General features: G+C 39.9%; 2 protein-coding genes and 2 long non-coding RNA genes across 4 annotated transcripts; 3 read left to right on the top strand and 1 right to left on the bottom strand.

Annotated features, from left to right (window-relative positions):
* Positions 1–311: 311 nt before the first annotated feature.
* On the top strand, positions 312–5,193 carry LOC145445769 (uncharacterized). The gene is made up of 4 exons (XM_080323904.1): positions 312–659; positions 938–1,085; positions 3,559–3,677; positions 4,101–5,193. The coding sequence occupies exons 1-4, from the start codon at positions 405–407 to the stop codon at positions 4,338–4,340; spliced, it is 762 nt and encodes a 253-aa protein (XP_080180030.1). The 5' UTR covers positions 312–404; the 3' UTR covers positions 4,341–5,193.
* Positions 5,194–7,567: 2,374 nt separating this feature from the next.
* Positions 7,568–14,385, top strand: LOC145445767 (uncharacterized). The gene is made up of 4 exons (XM_080323902.1): positions 7,568–8,952; positions 9,235–9,382; positions 12,706–12,824; positions 13,205–14,385. The coding sequence occupies exons 1-4, from the start codon at positions 8,665–8,667 to the stop codon at positions 13,442–13,444; spliced, it is 795 nt and encodes a 264-aa protein (XP_080180028.1). The 5' UTR covers positions 7,568–8,664; the 3' UTR covers positions 13,445–14,385.
* Positions 14,386–21,998: 7,613 nt separating this feature from the next.
* Positions 21,999–24,962, top strand: LOC145447258 (uncharacterized). Its single transcript, XR_013917507.1, has 3 exons — positions 21,999–23,280; positions 23,356–23,516; positions 24,684–24,962. It is a non-coding gene; the product is annotated as an uncharacterized LOC145447258 (long non-coding RNA).
* LOC145447259 (uncharacterized) lies at positions 24,205–26,758 on the bottom strand. Its single transcript, XR_013917508.1, has 2 exons — positions 25,033–26,758; positions 24,205–24,650 (listed from the first exon to the last, which is right to left on the bottom strand). It is a non-coding gene; the product is annotated as an uncharacterized LOC145447259 (long non-coding RNA).
* Between the last annotated feature and the right edge of the window lie 330 nt (positions 26,759–27,088).

The raw sequence follows: 27,088 nt of genomic DNA on the forward strand, positions 1-27,088 counted from the left end.
GAAATATTCGGGGCAACGACCGCAGTGGAACATATGCGCGAAGCCTGCTAAAGTTCTGGATAATATTTATCATTTTTTCTGTGTATTTCGGGCGGCATCAAGTTGGTATATATGCTGCTGTACCATATCGGAAATGAGTTTGAAGCTCGGATTTGAAGCTAAAGTCTGTATGTAGTTATGAAATATTAAACCCAGGTTATTTCAGAACAGCAGCGGTCGCACGAGCTAGAGCCGGACTTGGACTATCCCTCTTTATCGACACCTATCGGTTTCGCCTGATGAAAAAAACCCGAAGGCATTTGTCAGTGTTGCAACCTCTGTCCGCGATCGGTTGAATGAACATTAAACAATTATTCTACTTGGCAATGGGATAGCTGCGACCGAATCATTCGTTTGCCGTCGTAATGAAGGTGCTCGTAATCGGTTTTCCCAAGACTGGTACGAAATCTTTGCATACGGCGCTGAAGAAACTAGGATACAAAGTGTATGATTACGAGCATAATTTCTATTACCTTCGAAAGCAATGGATGAAGGTTTTGTCGAAGGAAGGTGGAACGAAAGAGGATTTTTATGAAATGTATAAAGATGTGGATGCGACGATGGATATACCGGCCTGTGTGTTTTGGAAAGAGATACTAGCGGCGTTCCCGAACACGAAGGTGACTGTCTTTCAATCATACAATACAATTTCTGGAATAGCGAAAGGCAGTCAGATATGTGCTAAAATTATAATTCATGTATCAAGGAATTAATGTTTTATTTTCCCTAAATGCTATCATCATGGGGGCAATGCTGGTCTCCTTTGTAAATAAGAATCACAATCGTGCACTTATCATATAATAATGATTGATCATTTTGTCGGCCCTATTCTGATTCTGGAGAACTCTGATTTTTGAAATGCAGATAACTTATGGCGGCTTCATGGTTTCATTCGCAGCTTATTTTCAACGACAACAAAACGGAAGACGAATGGTGGTCTAGTTGGTACAGAACTACCCAAAATGCAGACAAAAACAAGTTGATGAAGGCAATGACTTTTCTATCCCCGACCGCGTTTTCACTCTACCGATACGCGCACCATGTCGGTAAGTTTCTCCTTATTTGCTGTATTTTCAGTATTCTCACATGCGTAATTACATAAGCTCTAACAAATTATCACGCAAGACCTCCAAATAAACCACTTAGTTTAGCATGAGCTTGAGAATTTTTAGTCAGCAGAGGTGTGGCTGTATTTTTCTTCGATTGTGGACACTATGAGAATCTATGCCACTTTGTCACATGAAAGCATCTATTAGAGTACGGTAGGTATAAGGGATGGTGTGAACCTCTGAAAGGTTCAGGTTCGTGTGAGCGCACACCTTTTAGAAAGGTTCTGTGTGAACGCGAACGTGAACCTCATGACGTCACGTTACGTCATTGCTAATTCCAACCCTACATTTCAGTGAAGTGACAGCCTATATTTATGTACACGATACCAAGCGACGATTCGGGCCACATAATGCCACAATGCTGAAGTACATATTGACGTTTTAAACGTCACCAAATGTATCAACTGAGGCAATCAAATGATATAATAATCCCATGAAATCAATATCTTCCGTCGCTTTGCCAACAATTTCGGCGTCTGAGTATTGCTACGTTGATATTAAGCAGAGTATAAAACGGGTTTCTGTACTTGCTACCGATATCCTCCCACTAACAAGTTATACAGCAGTAGCCAACACCCAAATCGCACGGATTTGGTTTTTATGATACAATAAACATATGAAATCAAGATTGAGCCCGTACGCCTGCTAGATTTTTTACATCGGACAACAATATCTATTTCATTGATTGGTTGAATCAGCATCATTGGCTGACTACGTATACATGTAGAAGTAGTGTATTTCGCTATTGGTGTTGATTTTTTTATTCTACCAGCGCCATGCATAGAGTGGTGCGAAGTTGAAATGCAAAGAATTTCAACCAAAGATGTTATAATGACGTGAAAAATTGTAATTTATGAAAAAGGTCCACAGTGCAGAACCTACCAAGGTTCGTTTGTGAACGTGAAATTCTAAATTTCTGAGGTTCACACACAGAACGCGAAGTCGCGAACGTGAACCTCACGTTCACACCATCCCTAGTAGGTATGTCGCCCGCGGCCGTCAAATGCGTTTCATTTGGCTGTATCGGCAAAATAACAATATCGTGGCTTTCCGCGCACTTCACACGATTCTCTGCCTAATTATTGCATGTCTGTGTACGGTCGCCTCATCGCGTTACCCCTAGCCCTATTTAATCAACAAGGTTTTTATCGAGGATGTGGATTTTTATTTCTTGTGGATCCGCGACCTGGTATTCAGAAGTTCTAAAGTTCTGGATGTTCGTCCTGGAATAGAGATTTTAGAAGCTTATGAAATCATTGACAGCTTGACGGCATAATCGTAATATTCAGATTCGCATTAGTAGGCCTACCCAAACCTTGATGGTAATTTAGAGGTTATGAATTGCGAAAGAAACTCCGTACGGACGTCACAGTAAATCAGCAATAATTGCAGAAATCTCACTTGATCGTTTATATTGCACTACAACTGCAAGTTGCTCACTAATGATTTGGAAATGTGACACTGAATTTCAGGGATTAACTCATGTCGGCTTCATTCACACGAACCATACATATCAAGATCGACCAAAAACGAAATAGAAAACAATTTAAATCCAGTCCACATTATGAAACGGAAGCATAATTGAGTTGCGTGATAGAAAAGTTTGTGTGAAGTAATGACTAGTACAAGTTTTTGCAACTTTTGCAACTTTTTTTTACAGCCTCCGGCAGCTTCCTAAATACTCGTAAGATATGTAGAATGCCGTTTCAAGCTGTTTGAAGGAATCTTATATTGCAACTTTTTGCAACTTTTGTCCATTTTTTCATGCAACTTTTTGCAACATTTTGCATCTTTCTCGATTTTCATGAAAGTTTTTTCGATTCTGGTTAAATACACGGACAAATTCGACTGAAACACCGTAAATCAGCACCGAAGTAAGGCTTTTGCGGGTATTGCGGGAGCTGAGTCGGAAAATTGACCTTTTTTGGGGGTTAATCTGGGAAGTTGACCTTTTTTTTAGTCAATGTCGGAAGTTGACCTTTTTTGTTAGTCAACTGAGCAAAATGTGGTCAAAATGCAACTTCTGCAGCTTTTTTCAAAAATAAATGCAACTTTCCACGGATTTAACTGCAACAAAAACTTGCCCTCGTAACCCCTCGGAACCCTCGTGGCGCCGTATTTGATGGCATTAAATCTCCACCATAAAGGTCCACACCTGCACAATCGTAGCGATCGTGTACAAATTTTGCAATTAATCAATTTCGTCCGTACCTTCGCCACCATGGTAATCTCGTGGCATCGTTAGGTTATGCTGGTACAGTGCACAGTGTACTGTACACGCATCGTTCGTATAGCACCGGAGTACTGGTATTGGAAATCAGCAATTGCAAATTCCCTTTCGTGTCCAGTTTACGCTATCCTCAAAATGTAGATTACATGATCAGTTTTCAGCTATTAGTTGTGTTTTCAGGTCGGGTATCCGTCGGAGCTCCACCACAGCTATTTTATCTTTCTTTCCGCAACATCAGTCCGACGGTAGCGAAAATGCGCTACCGAAACCACAATGCAGCAATCCGAGAATTTCGGGAGGTGAGTAAATAAAATAATAAATCATTACTTCATGAGAATACGTTTTGTCGCGCATGAAGTAACTATTCGCACGGTATGTAAAACGGCTGCAGCGATTCTTCGCTGCATGCCCCATGTAGTTATCTGATCCGATCCGATGCCAATGGCTGTTGTATTTCAGACGTAATGAAAAAAACATAAGCAACTTAAGTATCTCAAACTATCTCGGTAATATAAAATAACGTTTGCTGGCTTTACTGCGAATCCCGCATCAATGCCTTAGTAGCCTAAATGTAACGTTCAATTCATGTACTATATATCGTATTTCCGAATGAACCATGTTTTGTTCTAAAATATATCCCTATTGATTTATGAAGGAAAGCCAATATCATCGCTTGGAGTCACTAGTAGGCCGAAACTCATACTTTCTTTACTTCGAAACAGACGGTGTCAAAGGATCAATTCCTTACATTTCATCCATCCGAGGGCTGGGGACCGTTGTGCGATTTCCTGGGCAAACCTGTGCCGGAAGAAGATTTCCCTCACAAAAATAAGGGAGGGTCTTTGATGGACGATCTTTTAAAAGATAGCCCTATCTTTCGTCAAATGAAATATGAGATGGGCATATCGGTAGCTATACTTGTCATTATCGTTGCCGTACTACTCTTCAGTTCGCTATATTAAAGAGATTGTGGTTCAACGTGTGCGTGCTCGCGGTTTCGTTGATAATATTCCCATACCAAAGATAATCAGGAAGATATTGTGATATTGGTGTTAGTTAAACTATCCCAAATGCAGTCCCGATACGTCTTGTGCCAATAATATTTATATAACACCATTTCTCATTTTCATGTCTATTGTAGTGGTAGCTCTATGATGATACCAGCATTTCGGGTATCGCACCTGCTGTGTGCTGGGTCTCACCTGAATTAATAGTTGCTTGAAGTTTTACTAGTTTCGTATTACATCGGTGTTTCTCAAAGTACGGTCTGTGAACCCCCTCGGGTCCGCGAACTAGTCTTTAGAGGTCCATGAAAGACCAATAAAAATGCTACTAATTTTTTTCACTATTGAACTTATCATACCATATCAAGAAAAGACAAAAAAAAGAAAAGTAGGCCGACAGTGAAGAATACATCTGTCTTTGTTGTACTTTCATCACCCACGGCGATGGGATGCACAAGCCACGGATGTATGAAGCCATCAACATTAACAGAACATTTCGAATCGATTCATACCAACAATTCATCTGACACTATTAATCTCTTTTTGGAATGTTATATACAGAAAAGGTATGTTTAAATAATCCGTTTAAGAAAATGAGAGTTAAGTCACCTACAGAAGTATTGTTGATAACCCTACGGAGGCCCAAGATCAACGCTTTTAGGGGTGCGCTGAAGCAGTGTTATTTCACTCCTACACCTGCCATTGGGATTGATTGTAGGTCACCATCATCGCCATCAGTATGAACAAAAAGTTGTAATGAGCTTGAAAAGTTTTATATTTTAGGGTGTTTTTCTAAAGCATGTGGCCCCATCGTGCTGACGTGATTTTACTTTCACGTCTAGTCGTTAATTTGTCTTCTCATGAGCTATGTCGTTGACAATTCAAATTATTCCAAATGTGCAAGTTTTAGTACCTAACGAACATGTATAAAATTGTTTGAAGTAGGCATTATTTGAATCGCTACCTCGAAAAATCAAGCTAGAAAGGAGACGGAGGATGCCCAAAGCTGCCACAGGAGTCTTTTATGTGCCGTCCTGTTAATAGGACAGGCAATTCTGCTTCTAGAACCAAAAATTTTCATGTGAAAGGTATTTCACAAGAAAACAGTGATGGCAAAAACATCACAAACGATGTCCGCGATGCGAAGTTCCCCAGTATAGTCAATTTAACTTGGAAATTTGGCGTCCATGTGGTCCATTAAGACTGTCCGCTGGAATACGGCCTTGCAATATATAAGTCATCAAACTGCGGCCATGAACATCAAAATGTTTGACTCCCCATCTTTAGAATCTAAAGTGCTGGTTCTGAAACTGGGGCGCGCCCCTTGTTGGGCATGAAAGCATTTGAAGTGGATCGGTGGATCGTGAAGTCGCCTGAGATAATGACGTTGATGAACTCGTAATGAGTTTAATTTGTGCTGAAACTTCCAAGTTTCAACAACGGCAATGATTTTAAATCTCATAGTACCGTCGTACTATCGATACACCCAGGACCGTGACAGTACTTCGTCAGCCCCCCCCTAAAAAAACGTGGGTTTTGGGTCCCCCATAGGGTGTTAAACCGAACTTATGGGGGCTACTACCCCCCCCACCCAGACCCCCTCAGCCTATACCATTTGCCGGTATTTGTCACCTACATTGGATGTACTGTTTAACGAGTCACCTTACTTCGCCAATTCACGCGAAAAAATTCTATAATTCATGATTGAATTGGGCAATATGATCGGGAATTGCATATATAATGCTATCAGTTTTTATCCTCTCTCGGCTCATATAATCATATATACCGGTAGAGCTGATTGAGGTATGTTGGAAAAGGTAGGACCCCTAAATAATAAACATATTCGGGCGTACCCTTTGGTAAAGTGACTACGTTGCATGATGCTATTTCGTGACCTCCTATATTTGCTGTATCAAAAGATATTTAAAGTGCCAAAATGTACTGAACTAAAGGACGCACACGATTTCACATTGGTATTTCTTTACTGGCAAATAATTTTTCCCTGCGGGAAGGCATTTTTCCTGTGGGGTTCAGATCGCCAGACAAGAACATTCGGCGCCAGCCATTTAGGCGCCTATGGACAATCAAACATATATGTGTATATATCGAAGTTTCGGTCTGCACAAGGGCATTCCATTTCGGCTAAGGTCTTCTCGCTGCTGATCGTTCTGGCACATCTTCTCGGAGTGGCATGTTACATGGCCTATAACGTCATATGTCTTGGTGCGTCATGGCGCGGTACTGGCCGACGCCGAAGTGCCGATTTCTATAAATCATGCATATTTTTGTTGGAGGAAGGGTACCGAATAATTAAGATGTATAGCAACATTAATTCTCGCGCAGCGCGAAAAAATTTGGAAAAAGTTGCATAAATTTCCAAAGAAATACTCTATAATTTAGTTCAATTCACGAAATAATTTTGGGCCCCTTTCCAGCACGGGTTCCTCCCCAATTGGGGGTTTGGGGTGCGGCAGTTACGGTCCTGGATACACCGATGATAGATTGTGAAAGGATTAGCTGGTGAATTCGTGTAGGTGTTAGCTGATGCTGCTATGGTCTGTCTATCGAGAATCCGTGCAGAGTGCTTAGAAAGACACAAAGTTAGAGCCAAGCCCAAGTAAGGAAATAAAAAGGAATGAGACACCAAATTAGCTAAAATATGTATATGCTACGGGATACCATTGGACATGATTATTTTTGACAAACTATTCAACTGAAAGTTTTTCCGAGCTCCGAGCGATTTGCTTCCAGCTCGTACTTTTTGCTTTCTGCATAGTCCGGATTTCGTATTTGGAAGTGTCTCAGCGGTGATGACCTTCCATGCCATAAAGCTATGTGTTGTGATTGCAAACATTCTGTTTGTTCTTTTTAATATTTTTTTTTTAATGAGGATAAGGGGGCGCGAAATGCGAAATGTTTCACTATCTATAAGCGTTTGAGAACTACTGATCTAAAGTCTGCAAGATGTTTGTTTTGATATTATGACGTCACAACGGCATCATATTTCCTAAATTTTGAATTTGATTCACGGTATTACTGACTTTCGCTACTGTTGTCAATCGAAACGCATTTAGTGAATGAATCACGAATATATGATCATATTGTTTCGAGTAATTCTCAAGTTCTGTACCACAAATGGCTAGTTTTTAAAGTTGCCGTACTATACGTGAGAACGGAGAATGAGAGAGTTATGTCGGGTAAAAGTACCGACGAATACAATTTTATGGTAACAAAATAAGACTGTTGACATTACCGAATCTAATTGATCAATCAAATCAAATTGATATATTTCACATCCAAGTTTCCTTCCGTTTTGTCAAAATTTATTTGGCCGATACACGACACCAAAGTTGGAAATTTTCTTATACCTAACCTATAAGTTTCAATACCGATACCGTAATTAGCAGACCACGTCCTTTGTCTGCTACATGGAAAATCGCTGTCCAAGTGGCCCAGCGGAATTAATTAGTATTTCGTTCGAATCAATCTAATGCAGTAATTGGGCAGCACCAACTGTTGCCAACTCCAAATCAGATGGATCAGTATGCATTCGTACTGACTTCAAAGCATTGAATCAACCGATTCTGATTTATCAACATCACTTGCCCGCAATGGATGAAGTTCATTTGCAGGTGACAGGGTGGATATGCTTACAAGCGGCAATTGCCATTATCTAGGCCTATTTTCATCTAAAACTAGATCACTGGTTCCTGTGTTTCACGGACACCTACCGCGAGCCAGTCCCATTGTTCCCTTCTAAATGCAAAGACACACACACCCAACTTACACATATGATTTATGATGAAACGCCCGCCTTGGCCATCATTGGTTGCAAGTAATCAGGCCCGAAGAGTAGTCGAATTGTGACTTCTAAAATACCAATTCTATTTCTAAGCTCATTTGTAATTACGCAATTAGCACCGGGTTGTTGAGTTTGGACCAAACAGTACAAGTACTATATTTCCAAGGCGAATCTTCGCATTTTCGAACTGATATCTGAACGGAAACAGCATAGAAGTCGCGCTGGTTTTCAATTCAATATAACGATTTTATTTTGTGCGAAAATCATGCTTTAATGGTTGTTTAACGCTGTTGTTGATGCCCGGGCCTCTTTATTGTCATCTATGATATCGAGTGATGAAAAACCCCGAAGGCATAAATCAGTGTTGCACCCGTGTATGATGATTGCAGACATACATTATCAATCCTTATCCTAAACGCTTGAATGAACAATTACTCTACCTCGCAATGGAATTAACTGCGACCGGATTATGCGGGATATATGCTAGCGCATCGACGAACACTTGTCGTCAAAATGAAGGTACTCGTAATAGGATTTTCCAAAACTGGTACAAAATCAATGCATGCGGCACTGAAGAAATTGGGATACAAAGTGTATGATTACGAGCATAATTTCTATTACCTTCGGAAGCAATGGATTAAAGTTTTTTCGTCGGAAGGTGGAACGAAAGAGGATTTTTATGAAATGTATAAAGATGTGGATGCGACGATGGATATACCGGCCTGTGTGTTTTGGGAAGAGATAGTAGAGGCGTTTCCGGACACGAAGGTGACTATATATTTCAATCACTCAATACAATATCCAGAATAGCACAAAGACAGTCAGAAATGTAAGCGTACTATGATTATTATTATTGAAGTTTGTATACAAGGAAATCCACGTAATATTTGTCATTATGTGGGCAATGCTAGTCTGGAAGGAAGGATCGCAATCGTGCGAAAATCCGACGATCATGATTGACCATTTTGTCAACCCGTCCGTGAAACTCCGATCTTATAAATGCAGTGACATTTTCATAGATTGCGAAGAGCTTAATAGTTTTATTGCCAGCTTGTTTTCAATGAGAACAAAACTGAAGACGAATGGTGGGCTAGTTGGTACAGAACAACCGAAATTATCGACAACAACAAGTTGATGAAGGCAATGGCGTTTCTATCTCCGACCGCGTTTTTACTCTTTCAATACGCGCATCACGTCGGTAAGTTGCTCCTTATATGCTGTATTTCAGTATTCTCGCATGCGTGATGACATAAGCTGGTAAAATCACCACAAGTCTTCTTTTATTTGTATTTGATACATCACTTACTTAGTCATGTAAATATTAGTTAAGTACACAGTGACATGACTGCATTATCTTCGATTATTAACACCTCGTCAAGTTTTTTACAGCAAAAAGCTTTCAGGAGACAGCTAAAAGTGGTTGAAACATCAATATAGGACAATAGAGGGAAGTCTTCGGCCGTCAACATGCGTTCCACGCGGTTGCACCGGCATAATAACCATTTTCAACGCTCTAGCACAGACCTGGGCAAAGTGCGGCCCGCGGGCCAAATGCGGCCCGCGAAGCTATTCTGTGCGGCCCGCGAAAGGTTTCTTCGAATTCAAAACATAAAACTTGCTTTTTGAATGACGAAAACCATAGGCTGTATCAAATGAACAGAAAATTCGTTTACTTTGAAGCCTGTTCATTGATATGCCACGATTACGCTGCCTACGTACCTGACATGCGTAGGCTAATCCAGATTCATGATAAAGGCAATGTGGCAAAGTATGAGTAGCGATGGAAGTCACAAGAAATCACTCTTTCCATATAGTTTAGTTCAAACCTTCCTTGTTGCCATTGTCACATTACGTGTTATACGGTATGTGTTTCAATTTGTTACGTGATATGTATACAAATCATTAATTCGTAAGACAAGTCGATCAGTGCTCGCGATTACTAAGACTCGTCATATATATCACCCATAAAAGATTAACGGGCATGTCCAAAAAGAAAGCCGAAAACTGAAATTCAAACAAGGTTTAGAACAGCGGTTCTCAACCGGGGGTCCGCGGACCCCTGGGGGTCCGCGAAGCAATTTCAGGGGGTCCGCGAGACCTCTTAAGTTTTAGAATGGTTGATAACCTAATTTTTATTCTATTTTTTAATTTGAGAAAGCATGCAGCAGTTTCGCACCACAACTGCTGAAACCTCATGACTCATATCATCAAAATGTTGTTTTGTTGGGGTTTGTGGAAAAAATAAAAATATGGAGATAGTAACGTCAATCAGGGTGACTTCGTAATGTCTGCGAAACCTTTTCGATATGAAGTTAGCAGTCGTTTGAACAGTCGTTTGAAATAAAAATTTCCGAAGTATTTCCATAATTTGTCGCAATGCAGGGAACAGCTTCTTGGAGGTACAGAACTTTAATATACAATTGAATAGCATATTTATATTGATATGGACCCGAATACTTTCGGCTGACACTCGTCATAAATCGGACAATGATATACCTGCTCTTAAAGCTCGGCAATCAGATTTTGAGCATTCTTATTGCGGATTTTCTATCGACAAGGCTGATTTTTTGATGAACAAGGAGTGTTTCGTTGCTATCAAAGCATTACACTCCAACCCAGAAATTCATATCACAAGTTATATTGGTATGCAGCCTTGTCTTGTTAATGTTCAATTGTTCATGGTCGAAAATGTTTGCTCGTAAATATATATGTATACCCGAACAGAACAAATCGTTTCATGACAGTCTTTCTCTGGTAGGAAAACTTGGATCCATTCTTTGGAGCATAAAATTTGTCTATACTTTTAGATTAGGATTTCACGTTGACGGTAGAAACTCTCTGCGGGCCGATGAAAATGCCGTTGCAGGCCGAATTCGGCCAGCGGTCCGTATGTTGCCCGTCCCTGCGCTAGATGCTGGACGTGATGTGTTCATAAAATATGTGTTTCTTCATTTTGGTGCCATAAATGTTGCGATCACACCAAAAGTATCGTCGGAAGCGTTATGCGTTAATATTGCATTAGCCTCCATCTATCTTTGCGGAAATGGTTTTCGGCACTCCTCGTTCATATCAAAACAAAGCCGCGGATTTTCAAGACACGACCACGTACTTCAAGAAATACCGCTGCAATATTAGCTTTGAAATAATAAAAGTCCACCAATTTCTACATAAATAGTATGATGTTATCTTCAAGAAAAATCATTATTTTGCTGTTTATCACAAGCCTACAGTTCATATTTGCACAAGACAGATGAAGGTTGCACCATAACAGAGCTAAAATTGTACTAAAACTTGAGGGGGTCCGCGAGGGTCCGTGACGGTCAAAAGGGGTCCGCGAGGCCAAAAAGGTTGAGAACCACTGGTTTAGAATTTATAGCACGGAATATTCGCATACTGGAGTCAGGGGTAAACCCATCCTTTCTGTTTTTGCCGAGCATGTTGCCGAGATTAAGAATTTTAATTAAAGTCGTTCCTATGACAAAAACACGAAACACTCGGTCGAGAGAAGGCGAAGTTCAGAAAACCTGCAAGCTTCGCTCAACATAAAGGCTATTTAAGCTGCACATTGCTCGGATGGCAGCGACCAAGAAAATATAAGCTTTGTACTATTGCATATACATTTCAGTGCAGTGGTTCTCGAACTGGGAGACGTGAAATTATCAGAAGGGTGGCGCGAAGCTGAATTTTATTGAAAAAATTTTTCGCGCTCCGCTGGATAGGCCTATACTAGAGCTTATAGCCTCTGTGTATTTTCCGACTTGGATATTTCATAATTCGCTCATCAACAGCCATAATCTCCAATGCCATCAAACTATCCGTTGGGATTGCAAGCATTCTGGTTACATTTTGTGATATCATGATAAGGGGGTGCAAAATTGTTCACTGATATAAAGGGAGACGTGCCTAAAAAAGTTTGAGAACCACTGCTTTAGAGTCTTTATAGAAGAACGTGAATAGGGATTTGAAGAGAGCTGAAATGTATCATGTTTAACATTGTTTCGAATCATGACAGCAAATAGATATTTTTTAATTAACCGTCACTTTCTCACTCCCTAATATCAACACATTCAAGGAGCAGCATTTATTACCAATGTAATTTAGAAATAAAATTAAAATACGCTGGAGAATATAGCTAGAATTTTTAACTCGGCCCGCCAACATATTTATTTTTCTCATTTGGCCCGCGAAGGACAATAATTGCCCACCCCTTCTCTAGCATAAAGTCTTAAGTATGCGCACTGCGCAGTCAAAGCAATCTAGTACATATTTTGCAATTTTTTCAATCTCATACGAATAATTGCCACCATCTACTCACGCAGCGCCATCTCGTGCCGTCTTTTGGTTTTGATTGTGCTGTAAGCGTTTGTGGCAAATGTAATGGTATACAAAATTAGCAATGTTGACTGTTAACCTCGCATTCATGTCCAGTGTCCAGTGTCCATAAATTGTATTTTATATCGTCACATTATCCGCTAAAGCTATTCTGAAGTCGTCTTTAGTGTTTCGGCTATGTTTTCTCAGCACGCGTATCGGTCGGAAATCCACCTCAGCGCTTTTACACCGCTTACCGCGGAGCCAGTCCGACGGTTGCAAAAATGCGCTATAGAATCCACAACGCGAAAATCCGAGAATTTCGAGAGGTGAGTACTTGAATCAGTGCTTCGTGAGAAGCTGTCTTACCGCTCGACCTGCAAAACAGTAGCTGCGGTATTTCTCCACATACTCTCTAGGTTATTTGATGAGATCGTTGGATGACTGCGTAAGCATAAGCGAAAACATGTCGCACCTGAACATTAATCGGTATCACGAAATAACGTTCGCTGGTGTTACTGCAATTCCCGCACGAATGCCTTTAATGTGACATTCAATTTCGGACTTTTCAAATGACGCAAGGATTTTTTCTATAAATATATGCCTATTCTTTTATGAGAGAAAGCCTACCTCTTCGCTCTTATTCAAATATAGGCTGAATCACATAGCTGCGATAGTGACTCGATTCGAACTTTTTTCTTCGACACAGACAGCGTCAAAGGATCAATTCCTTACATTTCATCCATCGGAGGGATGGGGGCCATTGTGCGAGTTCCTGGGGAAACCTGTACCGGACGAAGATTTCCCTTACAAGAACAAGGGAGGTTCAGTCTTGGATGATCTTTTGAAAGAGAGCCCCATCTTTCATCAAATGAAATATGAAATGAGTGTATTGTTGGCTATACTTGTCATTCTCGTTGCCGTACTCCTCTTTAGGTGGCTGTATTGAGGATGTTTGGTTTCACGTTTACATGTTTGAAGTTTCGTTGCTAACGTTCACATTCAAACATATTCGGAACAGCATAATGTACTTGGTATCAGACGGTCCCTTTTGTATCTCCGACACCTCTTTCGTCAATGATAATTATGCAGGTTTTAGGGTTAGGGTTAGGATTCTCTTCATCTCGAATCCTTCCATCCCGAAAACCCATGTCTCATAGCATGAAAATCCCATCCTAGAAAACATATTTTGTCCGTGGTGCACAAGACCGGAATAATAATAATAATCCCGAATCCTTATTTCGGGGTAATTCTCTTTATATGCGAGTAAATCATCATGTAAATCGGGCATCATGCGGGATCGTTTCGACAAATATAAAATTGGCCTAGTGATGTGATATCACCGCATGGAGTCATGAAGTTGTGTACTCTAAAGATTCGCTTCATCCTGAATGTTTATTGTACTAGAGTTATCTGTATACATGGCTACTTCATATCCTAATTAGGAATTCACCCGGACCGTGTAATCAAATATAAAGTGTTTTGGGCCTAAGGATGTGATATGAGAGTATGACGTCCTAAATATTATTTTATACGGGCATAAATTACACTGGTCTACACATTTTAAAGATAAAATTGCGTTGAAAACTTTGATGATTGATGTAGGCTAATTTTCGATTGCTGAATCCGATTCTGAGCTCAGAATCACGTCAGATTTTCTCGCTATGAATTCGTTTGAATGAGTTTATCATTATTAATTTGCTTTTCCTGCTAACTTAAACGTGTGTGCTTATTATATCATGCTAATTCTTCTCCAGTTTGCATATAATGTCACATTTTATAGGAATCCAGGAAGCTGTTCCTGAACTATTTGTCTTTTTTATTGCCATGATATAAAATCCTTCTTTTACATCGTCCATTATTGACAAACAGATGAATGGAGACTGTTTATTGACGGCTCAAAACGAACCCTGACGTGTGTGTTACTTCAGAATAGAATTAAATGAGCATCGATTTTAGGACAGAGCCGAAGATAAGCCTTGGTTAATTTCTAGTGATTGTTTTAAATCATTTCGAGGCCTTGTGTCTGTGTTTTGCGTGATTAAAGTGATCGAATTGATCAGCGTTGCTACTCAAGTAGAACAAGGAACGCCTTACTTTTCTACCTAATTATAAGTAGAAGTTGTAATTCTGAGACATGTCAAAACTCAAAACGGCTTCAAATGGAAGAGGATAATGAAGGGTGTGGAAGTATCAAAGACATTATGCTTCTAAATATATTTGGTGGAAGTCGGGGGTGCCATACTTCTAGCGGTTACTCGGAGATGCAAGATGCAAAACTAAACATAGATCTTCGCTGGTTACCTCTCAAGGAGAATACTGAATTTGCTAAAATAACAACTCCAGCAGAAACGAGAGTAAACTATAGGCCAGGGGTGGGCAAACTTTTGAGCTCGCGGGCCGCATTCAACATCTGGATCCATTCGCGGGCCGCACTATATAAAATTAGGATGATAAATCAAAACACAATATTTGATTATATAGCGGGGACATGGAGATAATCTATATGCTTATTTAAAACCAACCATACACTGCTTTGACGAAATCTTACACGCGTCAGAAACAGTGGCGAGACTTTATAGCAGTCCAGTGGTTCTCAACGTTTTTTTAGACACGCCCCCTTTATGATAGTGAAAAATTTCGCGCCCCCCTTATCGTCATATCACAAAATCCGCCCGGGATGCCAGCAACCCCAACAGATTGTTTGATGGCATGGAAGGTTATGACTGTTGATGAGAGGATTCAGAAATATGAAATTCGGTCTATATAGAGAGAAACACGCTTGAATTGGAGGCAAATCGCGCAGAGCGCGAATTTTTTTTTTCAGTTGACTTCTTCTTCGCACCTCCTTCAGATGCTTTCACGACCCCAGGTTGAGAACCACTGCTTTATAGGCTGGTTGACCTCAAAAACCAATTTGTCAAAACTATAGGGATGAAAGTCGGTTGTCCCGCTTCTTAGGAAAGTGATTGAAATTGAAATCGGTGAGCAGCTATCTGTTCATAGATTTGCTAATCCACTTTTGGGTCAGTTCCCGGACACAAAAAGCTGACAGCATCAAAACCATGTTAACTTCAAACACGCTTCTACTATGTGTATGAAATATAAATAGCCGACTTTTACACCAGGGGTGGCCAACCTTTTGGCCATTCACGGCCGCATTTCGACTACTCATGTAGCCTACGGCCGCATTCCTGGGCGTGGGCATATTCGTAACGAACGAGCTGAGCGTCAAATAACCATGTGTCCAGTGTCTATGTTTATTTCCGGTAAACTCCGGACTCGTCTATTTAATGATATAGGCTTACTATACGAACAGAAATCACGAGTGAGATCTGGAAACAGTAAGGAACTGGTCGTATTCGCGCGAAGCGCGAAAATTTTTTCAGATTCACGAAAGAATTAAGTCCCTGTAGATTTTTAGTACGCATTCTAGCAATATTTTCAATAACTTTCATGGGACTCTCGCGGGCCGCACGAAACGGTGTTGCGGGCCGCATGCGGCCCGCGGGCCGTAGTTTGCCCACCCCTGCTATAGGCCCATGTATACGCACTAGCTTGCATAATGCAATGGTCATGTGCTGTTATTTTGCCAACTTGTGCTTGGATCTAGCCTGGTTTACTAACAATCAATTATTATGACTTCACAGTCATGTATATTGACTATGACAATAATAACTATGACCTAGCAGCAAGGGAAACTTCATAGAACAGGCTGTTATTAATAGTGAAATGCAGAATTTTAAAACACATATCATAAATAATCTTGACTTGATAATTAGCGACTTCATCTTCGTAATCAGCGTAAGCAAATTATGCTAGAAATCACCATTTTATTCAAAGAATAAAATCCATGTCGGCCATAGTGTTATTTATGTTGACTTCCGTAGAGTATAAAACTAGATTTCGGGGCAATGAACTAGTAAAACTAGTAATATTTCCCTCGCTCTGCGTGAAACAACTCTTTGTATTTCCGGGAAACGAATCGCATCAGCACTCGCTGGCAACAGCAAAAATAAAAAGTGTAATAAATGTCTGAAACAGAAGCGCGCAGGAGTGGAATGAACTTATGTTACAAGTTGTGTTTGTTTTATTTTGTATTTACTCACGATACGGCATCAATTCTGCGTTAGTTTAGTCTGTAATTTCATATACTGTGACATAAGAAAAATGAAAATGCGGCGTATATCTCGGGACCCTAACTGCTATCGGATTCATGGGAATTCATTTTGTTTTATAGTATTTATTCGAATCTGTGATTGATATTTCAGGATGGTAAGCTGCCAGGTATTCATGCTGAAGTTCTGGAAATCCGGCTTGGAATAGAATAAGGCTGATCTTAGAATTTTTGGAAATCGTTGACAGCTATACATGGCATCAGTTTAATATTCAGAGTCGTGTTCGGTAAGCCAATATTGCTGGTAGTTCAGAGCAGTGGTTCTCAACCGCCGGTCCGCGGACCGGTGCCGGTCCGCGACGACATTCCTGCCGGTCCGCGAGGTAGCCTATATTACAATTTCATACTTCAATTTCAAGATGTAATATTGAAGGCTTGTCCAATGATAGAATAAATAAAACATCAAATTTTAAAATAATTCAGAAGTTCGTGAGGTACCATTAGGGCTTGAAACATGTTCGATTTGACTTAAAGTTCAAGACGTGTTATTTGACGAGCGACAAGTACAGAACAGGTAAGAACTGACTCATCGCTGAACAGCGCAGTTTGCGCGATCATTCGTTTTCGATTCATTCATTTTGTGTAGGACCGTAACTGGGGCACCCAAAACCGCCCAATTGGAGAGGGGTCGAGCTTGAAAAGTGCCCAAAATTATTTTGCAAATGAACCTAAATCATAGCGTATTTTTCTGAAACTTTTTCCAACATTTTTCAATTTATTTTGGCGATTTGCGCGATTTAGTGTCATTAAATGTCTTGCTTATGCTCTTCTCCGAGATATACGCATGATTTATAGAAATAGGCCATTACCGCGCCACGACGTACAAACCCCTAATGAAGTATAGGCTAACATGGAACTCCGAAGGGTGTGCCAAAAATTCGGCAGCGAGAAAACCGATTCAGTCATGAATTATCGATAATATTCGGTATTGCCGCGATTAAGCTACATAAACTCTCTGCTTACAGTAGAGTAGAATGACTGTGCTCACAAGTACAGGTGAATGAATTACAGAGTAGAATGAATGTGCTCACGAGTACAGGTGGAAACATCCACGGAACTGTAGGGTCCGGGGGTGAATCCCTGGAAGTTTGGCTTATCTTCCCGTGGGGGACCAAGACTAACGTTTTTTGGGGTGGGCTAACGAAGTGCTTTTGCGGCCCGGATTTCCGGATGGCCGGTATAGTTGCTGCAAGGTGTTTTCCTGCGGCACACATTGTATTCGTAGTTGCCAGAGTAGCGTATGCGTCTGATGGAAGTGGGCAATGAGCAAGGTAGCACGGAAAGGTGCTTGGTTCGAGTTGGCGTGGTCGGTTAAACCGACGGCCTTCGGCGCGAAAGACTGTAAACGACTCTCGGCGGTAGCACGTATATCTGGATAAGGCAATTTTACCTCGAGTCAGCAGTCTGACTACCATAAAATCACATGGATGCTATAATGAAGATAATTAATTACGATCAATACCCTTTAAATGCCACTCTTTAGCACCATATAATTGCAAAAAAACGGTTGCATACTTTACATTTTGGCTTCATTTCAATTTTCGAAGTGCACCGGTCCGCCAGACATTTTTTAAAATTTTACCGGTCCGCGAGATGAAAAAGGTTGAGAACCACTGGTTCAGAGGATATTAAATGCAAGAGAAGCTTCGTAATAATCGACTACGATTACGATAACACGTATTTTGCTTCCTTCAACTTGAGCCAAACATAACACCATGTAACAAAATTTTGCAAAAGTTTTAGTTGGCCAACAATTTTTATGTATTGTGTTTCAGTATTCCCAACTTATTACCAAAATACCAAAATTTTTCCTGAAGTGTCCCAAATTTTGAAGAAATGTCAATTTCTCTAATTTTTGATTTTACTCATAATTGCTCCGTATTAATCACAAGAATTCTTTATTGGACGTAAGAAAACGCTAATGAAAAGGATAATATGAACTTTGAACAAATATAGCTTACTCATGTATCAAGTAACAATGCGAACACTTTAAAATTCGTCAGAAGTGGTTTAGTTTGCGTGACTTGCGTCTATGAAATGAGAAATCTTCTCTTGCTATGGACCACAAATACCACCATGTAATAAAATTTTGCAACATTTTAGTTGAGTAAAAATTTTTACGTATTGTGTTTTGCTATTCCAAACCAATCACTAGAATACAAAAATTTCTTCTGACGTGAGAAATGTCACTTTTTCTGATCTTTTTTTTTGCTCAAAATTTCCCTGTAATAATACCCATAATTCCTTATTGGACTTACAAACACACTAACAAAAAGAAGGAATATGCACAAATGTTGGCTACCATAGATTATAAAAGGATGGAAACACTTCAAAAAATGTCCGAAGTGGTTTTGTTTGCATGATTTGGGTCTGTACACTGGGAAATCTGCTGGTATTATGGACCGCAAATAATCCCCCTCATGATGCAACTCCACCACCCTTAGCATCTTCTTTCCAAATCATATATATCCAGATGTGGTCAAAGTAGTCAAGAAAACTACTCAAGTAGAAGTAGAGGTAGCGACGAAATATTCTACTCAAGTAAGAGTAGAAGTAATTTTTCCATAAGCAATCTAAAACTACTTGAAGTAGAAGTAGAATTGACTGACTTTAAATCTACTCAAGTAAGTTAGTAGTTGTGAAAACGATCGTAATTCGTTCTCATGGATTGTCAAAAGGTGTAAATTGAGCTATTCGAAAGGTACGGAGCTTGATACGTATTGATGCATACCAGAAGCTATCCAATTTTCAACAGCATAAGCATTCGTCCGCATCATGTGATGAAAATTATAGTATTGATATGGAAATGCGATACTAATCCTCTGTTTACTCGAACAGCACGTTTTAGAAAATATCATGCTATGGCGCCCTCCCCCATATTATAAGGCCTGTAGTTTTAGTCGAAGAGCAATACAGAGAAGTTGTTTAGGATACGGTGTAAACACTTTGCGCGATTAGTAAACGTTAATAAAAAGTATGCCGGATCGTAAAAATGCCACACTGTGTAGCTTTATTTACGGAAATTAAAGGCATTATTACACTTGCTTTTATGCTTCGTCAACATGTATGTTATCCAGACAAAAGAACTGATATTAATGAGAACTCAAAGTATATGATACTGGGAGTTGAAAGGGAAATATAAATACTACTTCTAAAAGCGAAGCATGTACTTCATGTCTTAATCAAGAAAGTTTCGAAGGTTGGTATGCTAAAACAGCTCTAAAACTAATAATAAGTCACAGTCCACTTTTTCAGATTAGGACACGCCATGGACTGCTAAAGTACGATATGATAAGTAAATGCTAGATTGCGACATTTCTGTTGCAAACGTTATGATGAGCCATGATGAAATATTTGATATGGCGAAGGGCGACAATGCGATGTGAACGAAACCACGCAACGAAAATTCTGGGCTTTACTCAAATTTTATGAAAATTAAATGTTGATGCTCCGTGAAAACAGCCCCCGAATTCCTCAGGCTATCTTCCCGTTTGAAGGATTAAACTACTTCTTCTTGACAAACTGAAAATAGCGAAAAGTAAGTAAGTAGATCACAAATATTACGAAGTAGAAGTAAAACTAGCGAAAATCAGATCTAATTGAGTAAGTACCAGAAGTAGAGGAAAAGTAGAAGTAGAAGTACTTCGTTACTGACCACCTCTGCACAGTTCTCATTGGCTTCAACAGCTTTTGAAGTGTATTGCTAATAATAAATTCATTTAATATTGTTTTGGGCCTCTATGCTTTCAATTTAAAATTCATATTATATGAGATTTTAGAGGTCTAAGAATTGCTGCATATAGGTTTAGGTAAAAGTTGTATAGGTAGATAAATACACGATTACTGTATCGATTTAGGAATCCGGCTCGTCAAGTACTTCGTTGTCCTATATCCGGCCCGCCGACTGGGGAAGTTGCCCACCCCTCATTCCGAGCAATTTTACCGAGCTCAAGTACCACCTCGCTATACCGACGGGAATAGAGGTAATTAGCTCGAAAGTGCTGGAGCTCGGTGTTTCAGCTTGAAGGCAAGATTTGGTACGGAATACTTTGAAATCGTGGAAAACCTTGTATTACTAATCCCCGAGACAGCAATTCGCACGACGTGCGGGAGATTGTTTTCAGCGATTTGATATATTTGATCCAAAAATGTCTTGCAACTTTTATGAAAAAATAAGCCGTATGAGATTTTGGGAGCAAAAGGATATCTCCCGGCTTGTCCCGCGGTTGCGCGTCTGATTAATTTCAACCACGGGTCGTAATTGAGCGGCGAACAATTGAACATACTAAGCTTGGGGTCATATTTTCTGTACCACCATCACTGCCATGTGTTATGTATTTTGGTTGGATGAAAATAAAGACTCTCTCTCTCTCTCTCTCTCTACTATAGTATACATTGAAGATTCTCAGTAGCTGGGAACATAAAAGCTTCCCTGCGTCACTTGTACAATCTAGTTTTAGTAGGTCCAGGGCTACTTGGATGCAAAGAAAATGAGAAATCTTGATCTATAATTGAAATTGAACGCAATGATATGCCGCTATCCCTGCGCCATTTGTACCTGTGTTTAACAAATCGCTATTGCCTCAGCACCAACAAACTCACCGAGCTAATTCTATATTGAACGAGTCATGGGAGGATATATATAGCTTAATAAATGAGAGATTTTCACCTTGCGATCCTCAACCAGTGTTGCCGCCCTTCGTGATTTGCACGTAACTGGGGAAGTCATATCAAAACCCCTCCGTGGATTGCTCAAGAACATGATTAGACTTATTAGTAGCAAGATCATTTGGTGGAAATACCCCTACAGAAACTGTGAAGGTGGTATTCCGCGACCACATTTTCTGTGAGTATTATAGTGAACACACACGTGTATATAATGGTTCGAAGACATTGTCAGGGTGTAGATATCCCGTATACGTTGAATGTAAAAATGTCTGTGACGCTTCCAAAAGGTTTCTCTGTATTTTATCTAAAGTTACATGCCATTAAAGATGCATTGTCGCCCTAAACGCCATAGCCAACCATAGGTCCATAGATCGGTCAATGACTGCGTTGTGAACAATAATATATTAGAATTTATTGAAGAACTTCAAAATAACAGTAGATCAATACCGCTCATCTGAATACCAGGACATGCTGTTGTTCGTGGCAACCAAATCACTGATCAAATAGCCAAAGACGCTGCTTAAAGAAGGGATGACGGGACCAATCAATTATTACCTAATCTGTGTGATACCATGTCCGTTTTACGACACCATTGCAGATGCGTACGGGATCAAATATACCAAAGAATTGAGACTGGAAAAACATAAGAATCCACGACCATCAATTATATCGACGATATGCCAAAACTTGGGACACGGCGAAGAGATGCGATTCTTTTTAGACTGAAAAGCGGCCATTGCAGACCGAACAAACATTTGCATACGATTTGGTGTTCTGACGCTCCACTATGACAAGAGTGCAGTGCCGAGGAATCTGTCGAGCACTTCTTGTTACATTGCTTTAAATATAAACGGCAAAGAAGACAATAATAGGCCTACTTCATGCTGCGCGAGTGAACCAAATTAATTCTGACTTGAAGGATGTTCTAACAGATCCAAAGATATCGGATTATGTTGTAGAGCTCGTCAGTTATATAGTAAGGCTAATACATGCAACTAAATGTGCACGCCTGTGTTAATGACGTATTGTCATCTTCTAAATTGTGGGCCAATTCTGTATATAGAATGTGCAATTGTGCATATTAGTGTGCCGCTAAGACTGGGTGATGTTGTAGCCTATGTATTTGCCTGGGATTGAAAGTACTAAATCCACTCGTTCCTTGTTGATATGCTTCATGAGATGGATTTACTCATCAATCGAGACAATATCACAGGAATAGACACTTACGTGACCTTTGACACAAACCAATCAGGTTGCAGCAGAATGTAAACAAAGAACAAGGCCGGGCAAGCTTACTATGAGCTCATATGGGAAATGGTTGAAAAATGAAGGTTTTAAGCAAATTTACGTTGAATTGGCGATGACTGGCCTTAATAAATAGTAATAGCGTAGAGCTAGTATGTAGTTGCAGCTTTTAGTCTAGGATGAACATGAATGGTGGTAAGTACGCATCAGCGTGCTGTGTCCAAATGCAAGGTTTTTTGACAACTTTTCGGATTAAGCGATGATTGTTGTATACTATACTATAGGATTGTTGTAATGCATATTTTGACGATTTCATAGGCTGCCGGTCTCGAGCGTAATTTTCAAGCATATCTCATGTTCAGAAATATATGCTATAAAATACAGCTGCTGCCACACATCACAATTTTGGTGTATTGATTATGAAACTTGAAAGCTATGGAAATTCCATCGAATTTCTGGATTTGAGTGGAACAGCATCTTCTTCTAGCACCGCGGAGAAAGCTACGAAATATTTCATGGAGCGCTACGTACACGACTTGGAGATAAAGATTGAGGAGACAATACACTCTTTGTGGAAGCAATATTCTAGTGAACAGCCAATGTTATCGCAACTTGCGGAAAAGTGAGATATACTCAATGGAAATACACATTCTCAGAAAATCTATTATTAATTTGTCTTGCACTTGTAAGACAGGGTAAGTAAAGCAAAAGACATTTTTTTCAGAGATTCCTGCAATAGATGTTGTAACCATGATTTATTTTCATATTAGGTTCTGATATATGTTCTCATGCATATATGCGTTGATTAAGACAATCCAGGACCTGAAGCTACAAGGAGTACATTGTGATTTGCATCAGTCTCAGTGAGCTCGATCGTGATTGACAATCAATTTCTCGACCGTACTCGCAACCGATCAACTCCTGCCTCAAGGTAGATTTTGGTGTATCTGGTGTCTTCAGTTTTATAACATTCCACCAAACACAAATAATCCAAGTACATTTTCACCTGGAGAATTGTTCATTCAACAAATTTGGCCTCTAAATAAGCTTCAATGCGCACCACTGGAGTATAGTATGAATAGACATGCACTGTTGGTACACATTGACCATGGCACCGCACAATTACGATCCGTAGCATGCTATTAGGCATCACGATATTCACAATGGAACTGAATTTGCACGATTGCCGAATATGTTGCGTCGGTCATTTTTAATTTTCAATCTTGAATTTGAGTAAGCAATTAGTCCATATTTGGTTAGTTGATACACAATGCTGCATAGTATGATACCAGACAAAATTTTATACTCCTTGATTCTTCCGATCAGCTGTTCAATATGAATACGTTGTCTTGCCATCTTTCTTGTTGTGGAACAGTCTGGCTCTGGCATTTGACGGTGTGCCAAATCATGTGCAGGAATATTTAAATCTAGATTCAATTTCTTGATTTCAGACTCAATGGTGAATCCCTCTTCTGCCATGATAGCATTTCCTGGTTCACCATAGCTGAACTCCATCATTGTCTCACATTTCTTGTCGAATCCACATATTTCACTAATATTTCGATCTGAAATGGTCCCTATGAACAGTTCCTGCACGAAAGTAAGTGCACCACAATCCATCAATCCTTTCAAAGTTGTATGTGATTTATTGACAGTCAATAATCATTCTAGTTTTGAGAAATCATGAATGAATGCAAATGGTGCCTTTTTAAGAACCACATATCTACATGGCCATGAATCGAAATCTAATGAAGCAGTTATATAAGGTTGACCCAATGGTTTAATACTATGCTTACAGCAATACTATAAATTTGACGTTAGTATGATAAGCAATTCAGAAAGAATTTAATGTAGTCTAGCATAAAATTTCAGCTTCTCCGCATCTTTTGACATTATGATGCTCCTCTGAGAACCAAACTTCACTAGCAATAATTGTCCGTCAATTTGTAATTTTCCTGGACGGGTTTCCTGTTTTGTGCTTCTACTTCTTCCAGAAATTTGATTTTCTTGCGTTTTATCCATCAAATTCCTCTTTCTGCAGCTTCATATAAGATATCCATCAAGCCTGCACAAAATATATAATATGTTTATTTTACAGAGCAACACTGCTGTGCACTTGTGCAGGCACCTATCAAGGCGTACTCGTCCGACTCATGCAACGTATCAGCGCTACCAATTTCAACTATTCATCTCATTATTGAATATATTGCTCTCAACAGTTTCAATCCATTACACACCATCAAGCAACAAAACTGGAGTGGAATAAAACGAGACACTCCAAGTCGATTGTGGCATCAAGTGTGACTGCATTTCAGATTAGACTCATTCTGAAACACAGAATTGTTTCATCTAAATTATGTCACGATTCCGTATTTTTGGTTTAATAATAGATAAGTCATTTTATTAATAAAATGAGAATTCAGATGACTACAAGGAAGTCCACATGCCTTTATCCAGATTTTACATTCTTCCATGCATGTTATTGGCTCTGGGAAAGGTACAAGCGCACACCAGGAACGGTCTGGGTAGGCATCTCCAAGTTACACAGGCTATTAGCGCAGTGGTTATCCGGCATTTGTCCTGATTGATTCAATACATGAGCTAGAACAAAAAATGACGATTTCAGCTGGAAACGGATCATGTTGCCTGACATATATCATATTAATATGATCATTGAATATGCAGACAAGTGTCCAGTGTAACAGTAATTTGCTAGATAATGATGCAGACTGTAGACTGTACTATACGATTTCATAAATAGAACGCTTATAACGCCAAGCCCACATAATGAATACCCCACATATCCTGACTCAAGACTAATCTAATACATGCACGACAATCCCATTGTGTACGACTAAGGATAATACAGCAATAGTTGCTTCATCCGAAAAGTTGTCAGAAATCCATTCATTTGGACATACCATGCTGATGAGTGCTTGTCACCATTCATGTTTATTGTAGGTTAGAACACTGCAAATACATACTAGCTCAGGGGTCGCCAACTCAAAATAGGTCGCGGGCCACTTTTCCAAATTCCTGGAGGCCGCGGGCCGCATGACATCAATATCGATATAAAAGTAGGCAACGCAGTTCAACAACCACGTCTGATAACTCTACGTTATTACAACGCTGTGCTTTCTAACATAGGCGACGGTTATAGTCACCACAAAAGAACTAATATTTTATTGAACAAACACAAATACAACAAAAAGTATCATGATCATCAATGTCATTATATTTTGGACTATGAGCTGTACACGACACCTGACAATGACAACACTCTTTAGCCGCTAAAACAGGGGTGGCCAACATTTTTGTAATTCACGGCCGCATTTCGCGTACTCATGTAGCCTGCGGCCGCATACCGGTGGTTAGTCGTGATAAACTAACTGGGGCCAAATACCCACGTTATCATGTCCATGTCCATTGCCGGTACACTCCGAACTAATCTATATGCACATATCGGCTTACTATGCGCACCAAATCGTTAGTAGTTATGTTGTAAAGAGCCACAGAGAACCAATCTGTAGTCGCGCGAAGCGCGAAAATTTTTTCATGTTCATGAGTGAATTTCGTCAATAAATATTAGTATAGTTTCACATATTACTATTAAATATTTATCCTTTCTCGGCCAATGTGATCAGATTCCCAGATACAGCTGATGCAGGGGGTATCTGCGAAAACTTAGGGTTGTTATTACAAGTGTCGACAGCCGCATAATTTTCCTTCTACTGCTGCAGATTGGCCACCCATGGATTGAAGAATCAATATTGGGGTTAGCTATACACGGTAGGCCTACTTGCTAGACAACTATCTCCTCGTAAAGCATGGTCTTTTGGAGCGCCCGAAGTCGTTTTGCAGGCGTCTCGGTCTTGGCAGTGGTGGGCCATTGCACGTCAAGGCAATATGCCCATTCGTACCAGCAAATTCTTCATCCATGGAATGATATTACCATGCCGAAGCCGTATCAACTAGTGAGTAATAGTGATAGTGGGCACATAGAATGGCTCACTTTGAAAAACAACAACATTATGTTTCAACTGAAATCAATTTTAGCGTTTCAACATGATTTACTAAGCGTTTTTCTGAATTTTTTTCAAATCAGGTCGTGGGCCGCAAAATAGGACCTCGCGGGCCGCATGCGGCCCGCGGGCCGCGTGTTGGAGACCCCTGTACTAGCTCTACGTTATTACCATTCACCAAAGCCAGCTATTCCCAATTCAATGTAATTTTGCAAAAAACTTCATTTTTCAACCCTTTCCCATAAGCGCTCATAGTGAGATTGCCCGGCCTTGTTCTTTGTTTACATCCTGCTGCTACCTGATTGGTTCGTGTCAAAGGTCACGTAAGTGTCTATTGGCGGGGGCGTTTACACTATTACCATGTGTCGCGCGTTGAATGAGTTTATACCTTTCATCATCTGAGCTTAATGATATCACGCAGTGTAATTAATCAGTAGTATTCCGCTCTATCATTGTTTACGAAATTACCATAGCAATATAG

Source organism: Botryllus schlosseri, chromosome 9, assembly GCF_051294905.1.
Source record: "Botryllus schlosseri isolate E-star chromosome 9, Bs_hap1, whole genome shotgun sequence".
Classification (NCBI taxonomy): domain Eukaryota; kingdom Metazoa; phylum Chordata; class Ascidiacea; order Stolidobranchia; family Styelidae; genus Botryllus; species Botryllus schlosseri.

Coding starts and splice junctions, on each gene's coding strand:
- LOC145445769 (XM_080323904.1), top strand. CDS start 405: ATGAAGGTGCTCGTAATCGGTTTTCCCAAGACTGGTACGAAATCTTTG. Junction 660..937: donor CGGCGTTCCCGAACACGAAG/GTGACTGTCTTT, acceptor TTTCATTCGCAG/CTTATTTTCAACGACAACAA. Junction 1,086..3,558: donor CCGATACGCGCACCATGTCG/GTAAGTTTCTCC, acceptor TTGTGTTTTCAG/GTCGGGTATCCGTCGGAGCT.
- LOC145445767 (XM_080323902.1), top strand. CDS start 8,665: ATGCTAGCGCATCGACGAACACTTGTCGTCAAAATGAAGGTACTCGTA. Junction 8,953..9,234: donor AGGCGTTTCCGGACACGAAG/GTGACTATATAT, acceptor TTTTATTGCCAG/CTTGTTTTCAATGAGAACAA. Junction 12,825..13,204: donor AAATCCGAGAATTTCGAGAG/GTGAGTACTTGA, acceptor TCTTCGACACAG/ACAGCGTCAAAGGATCAATT.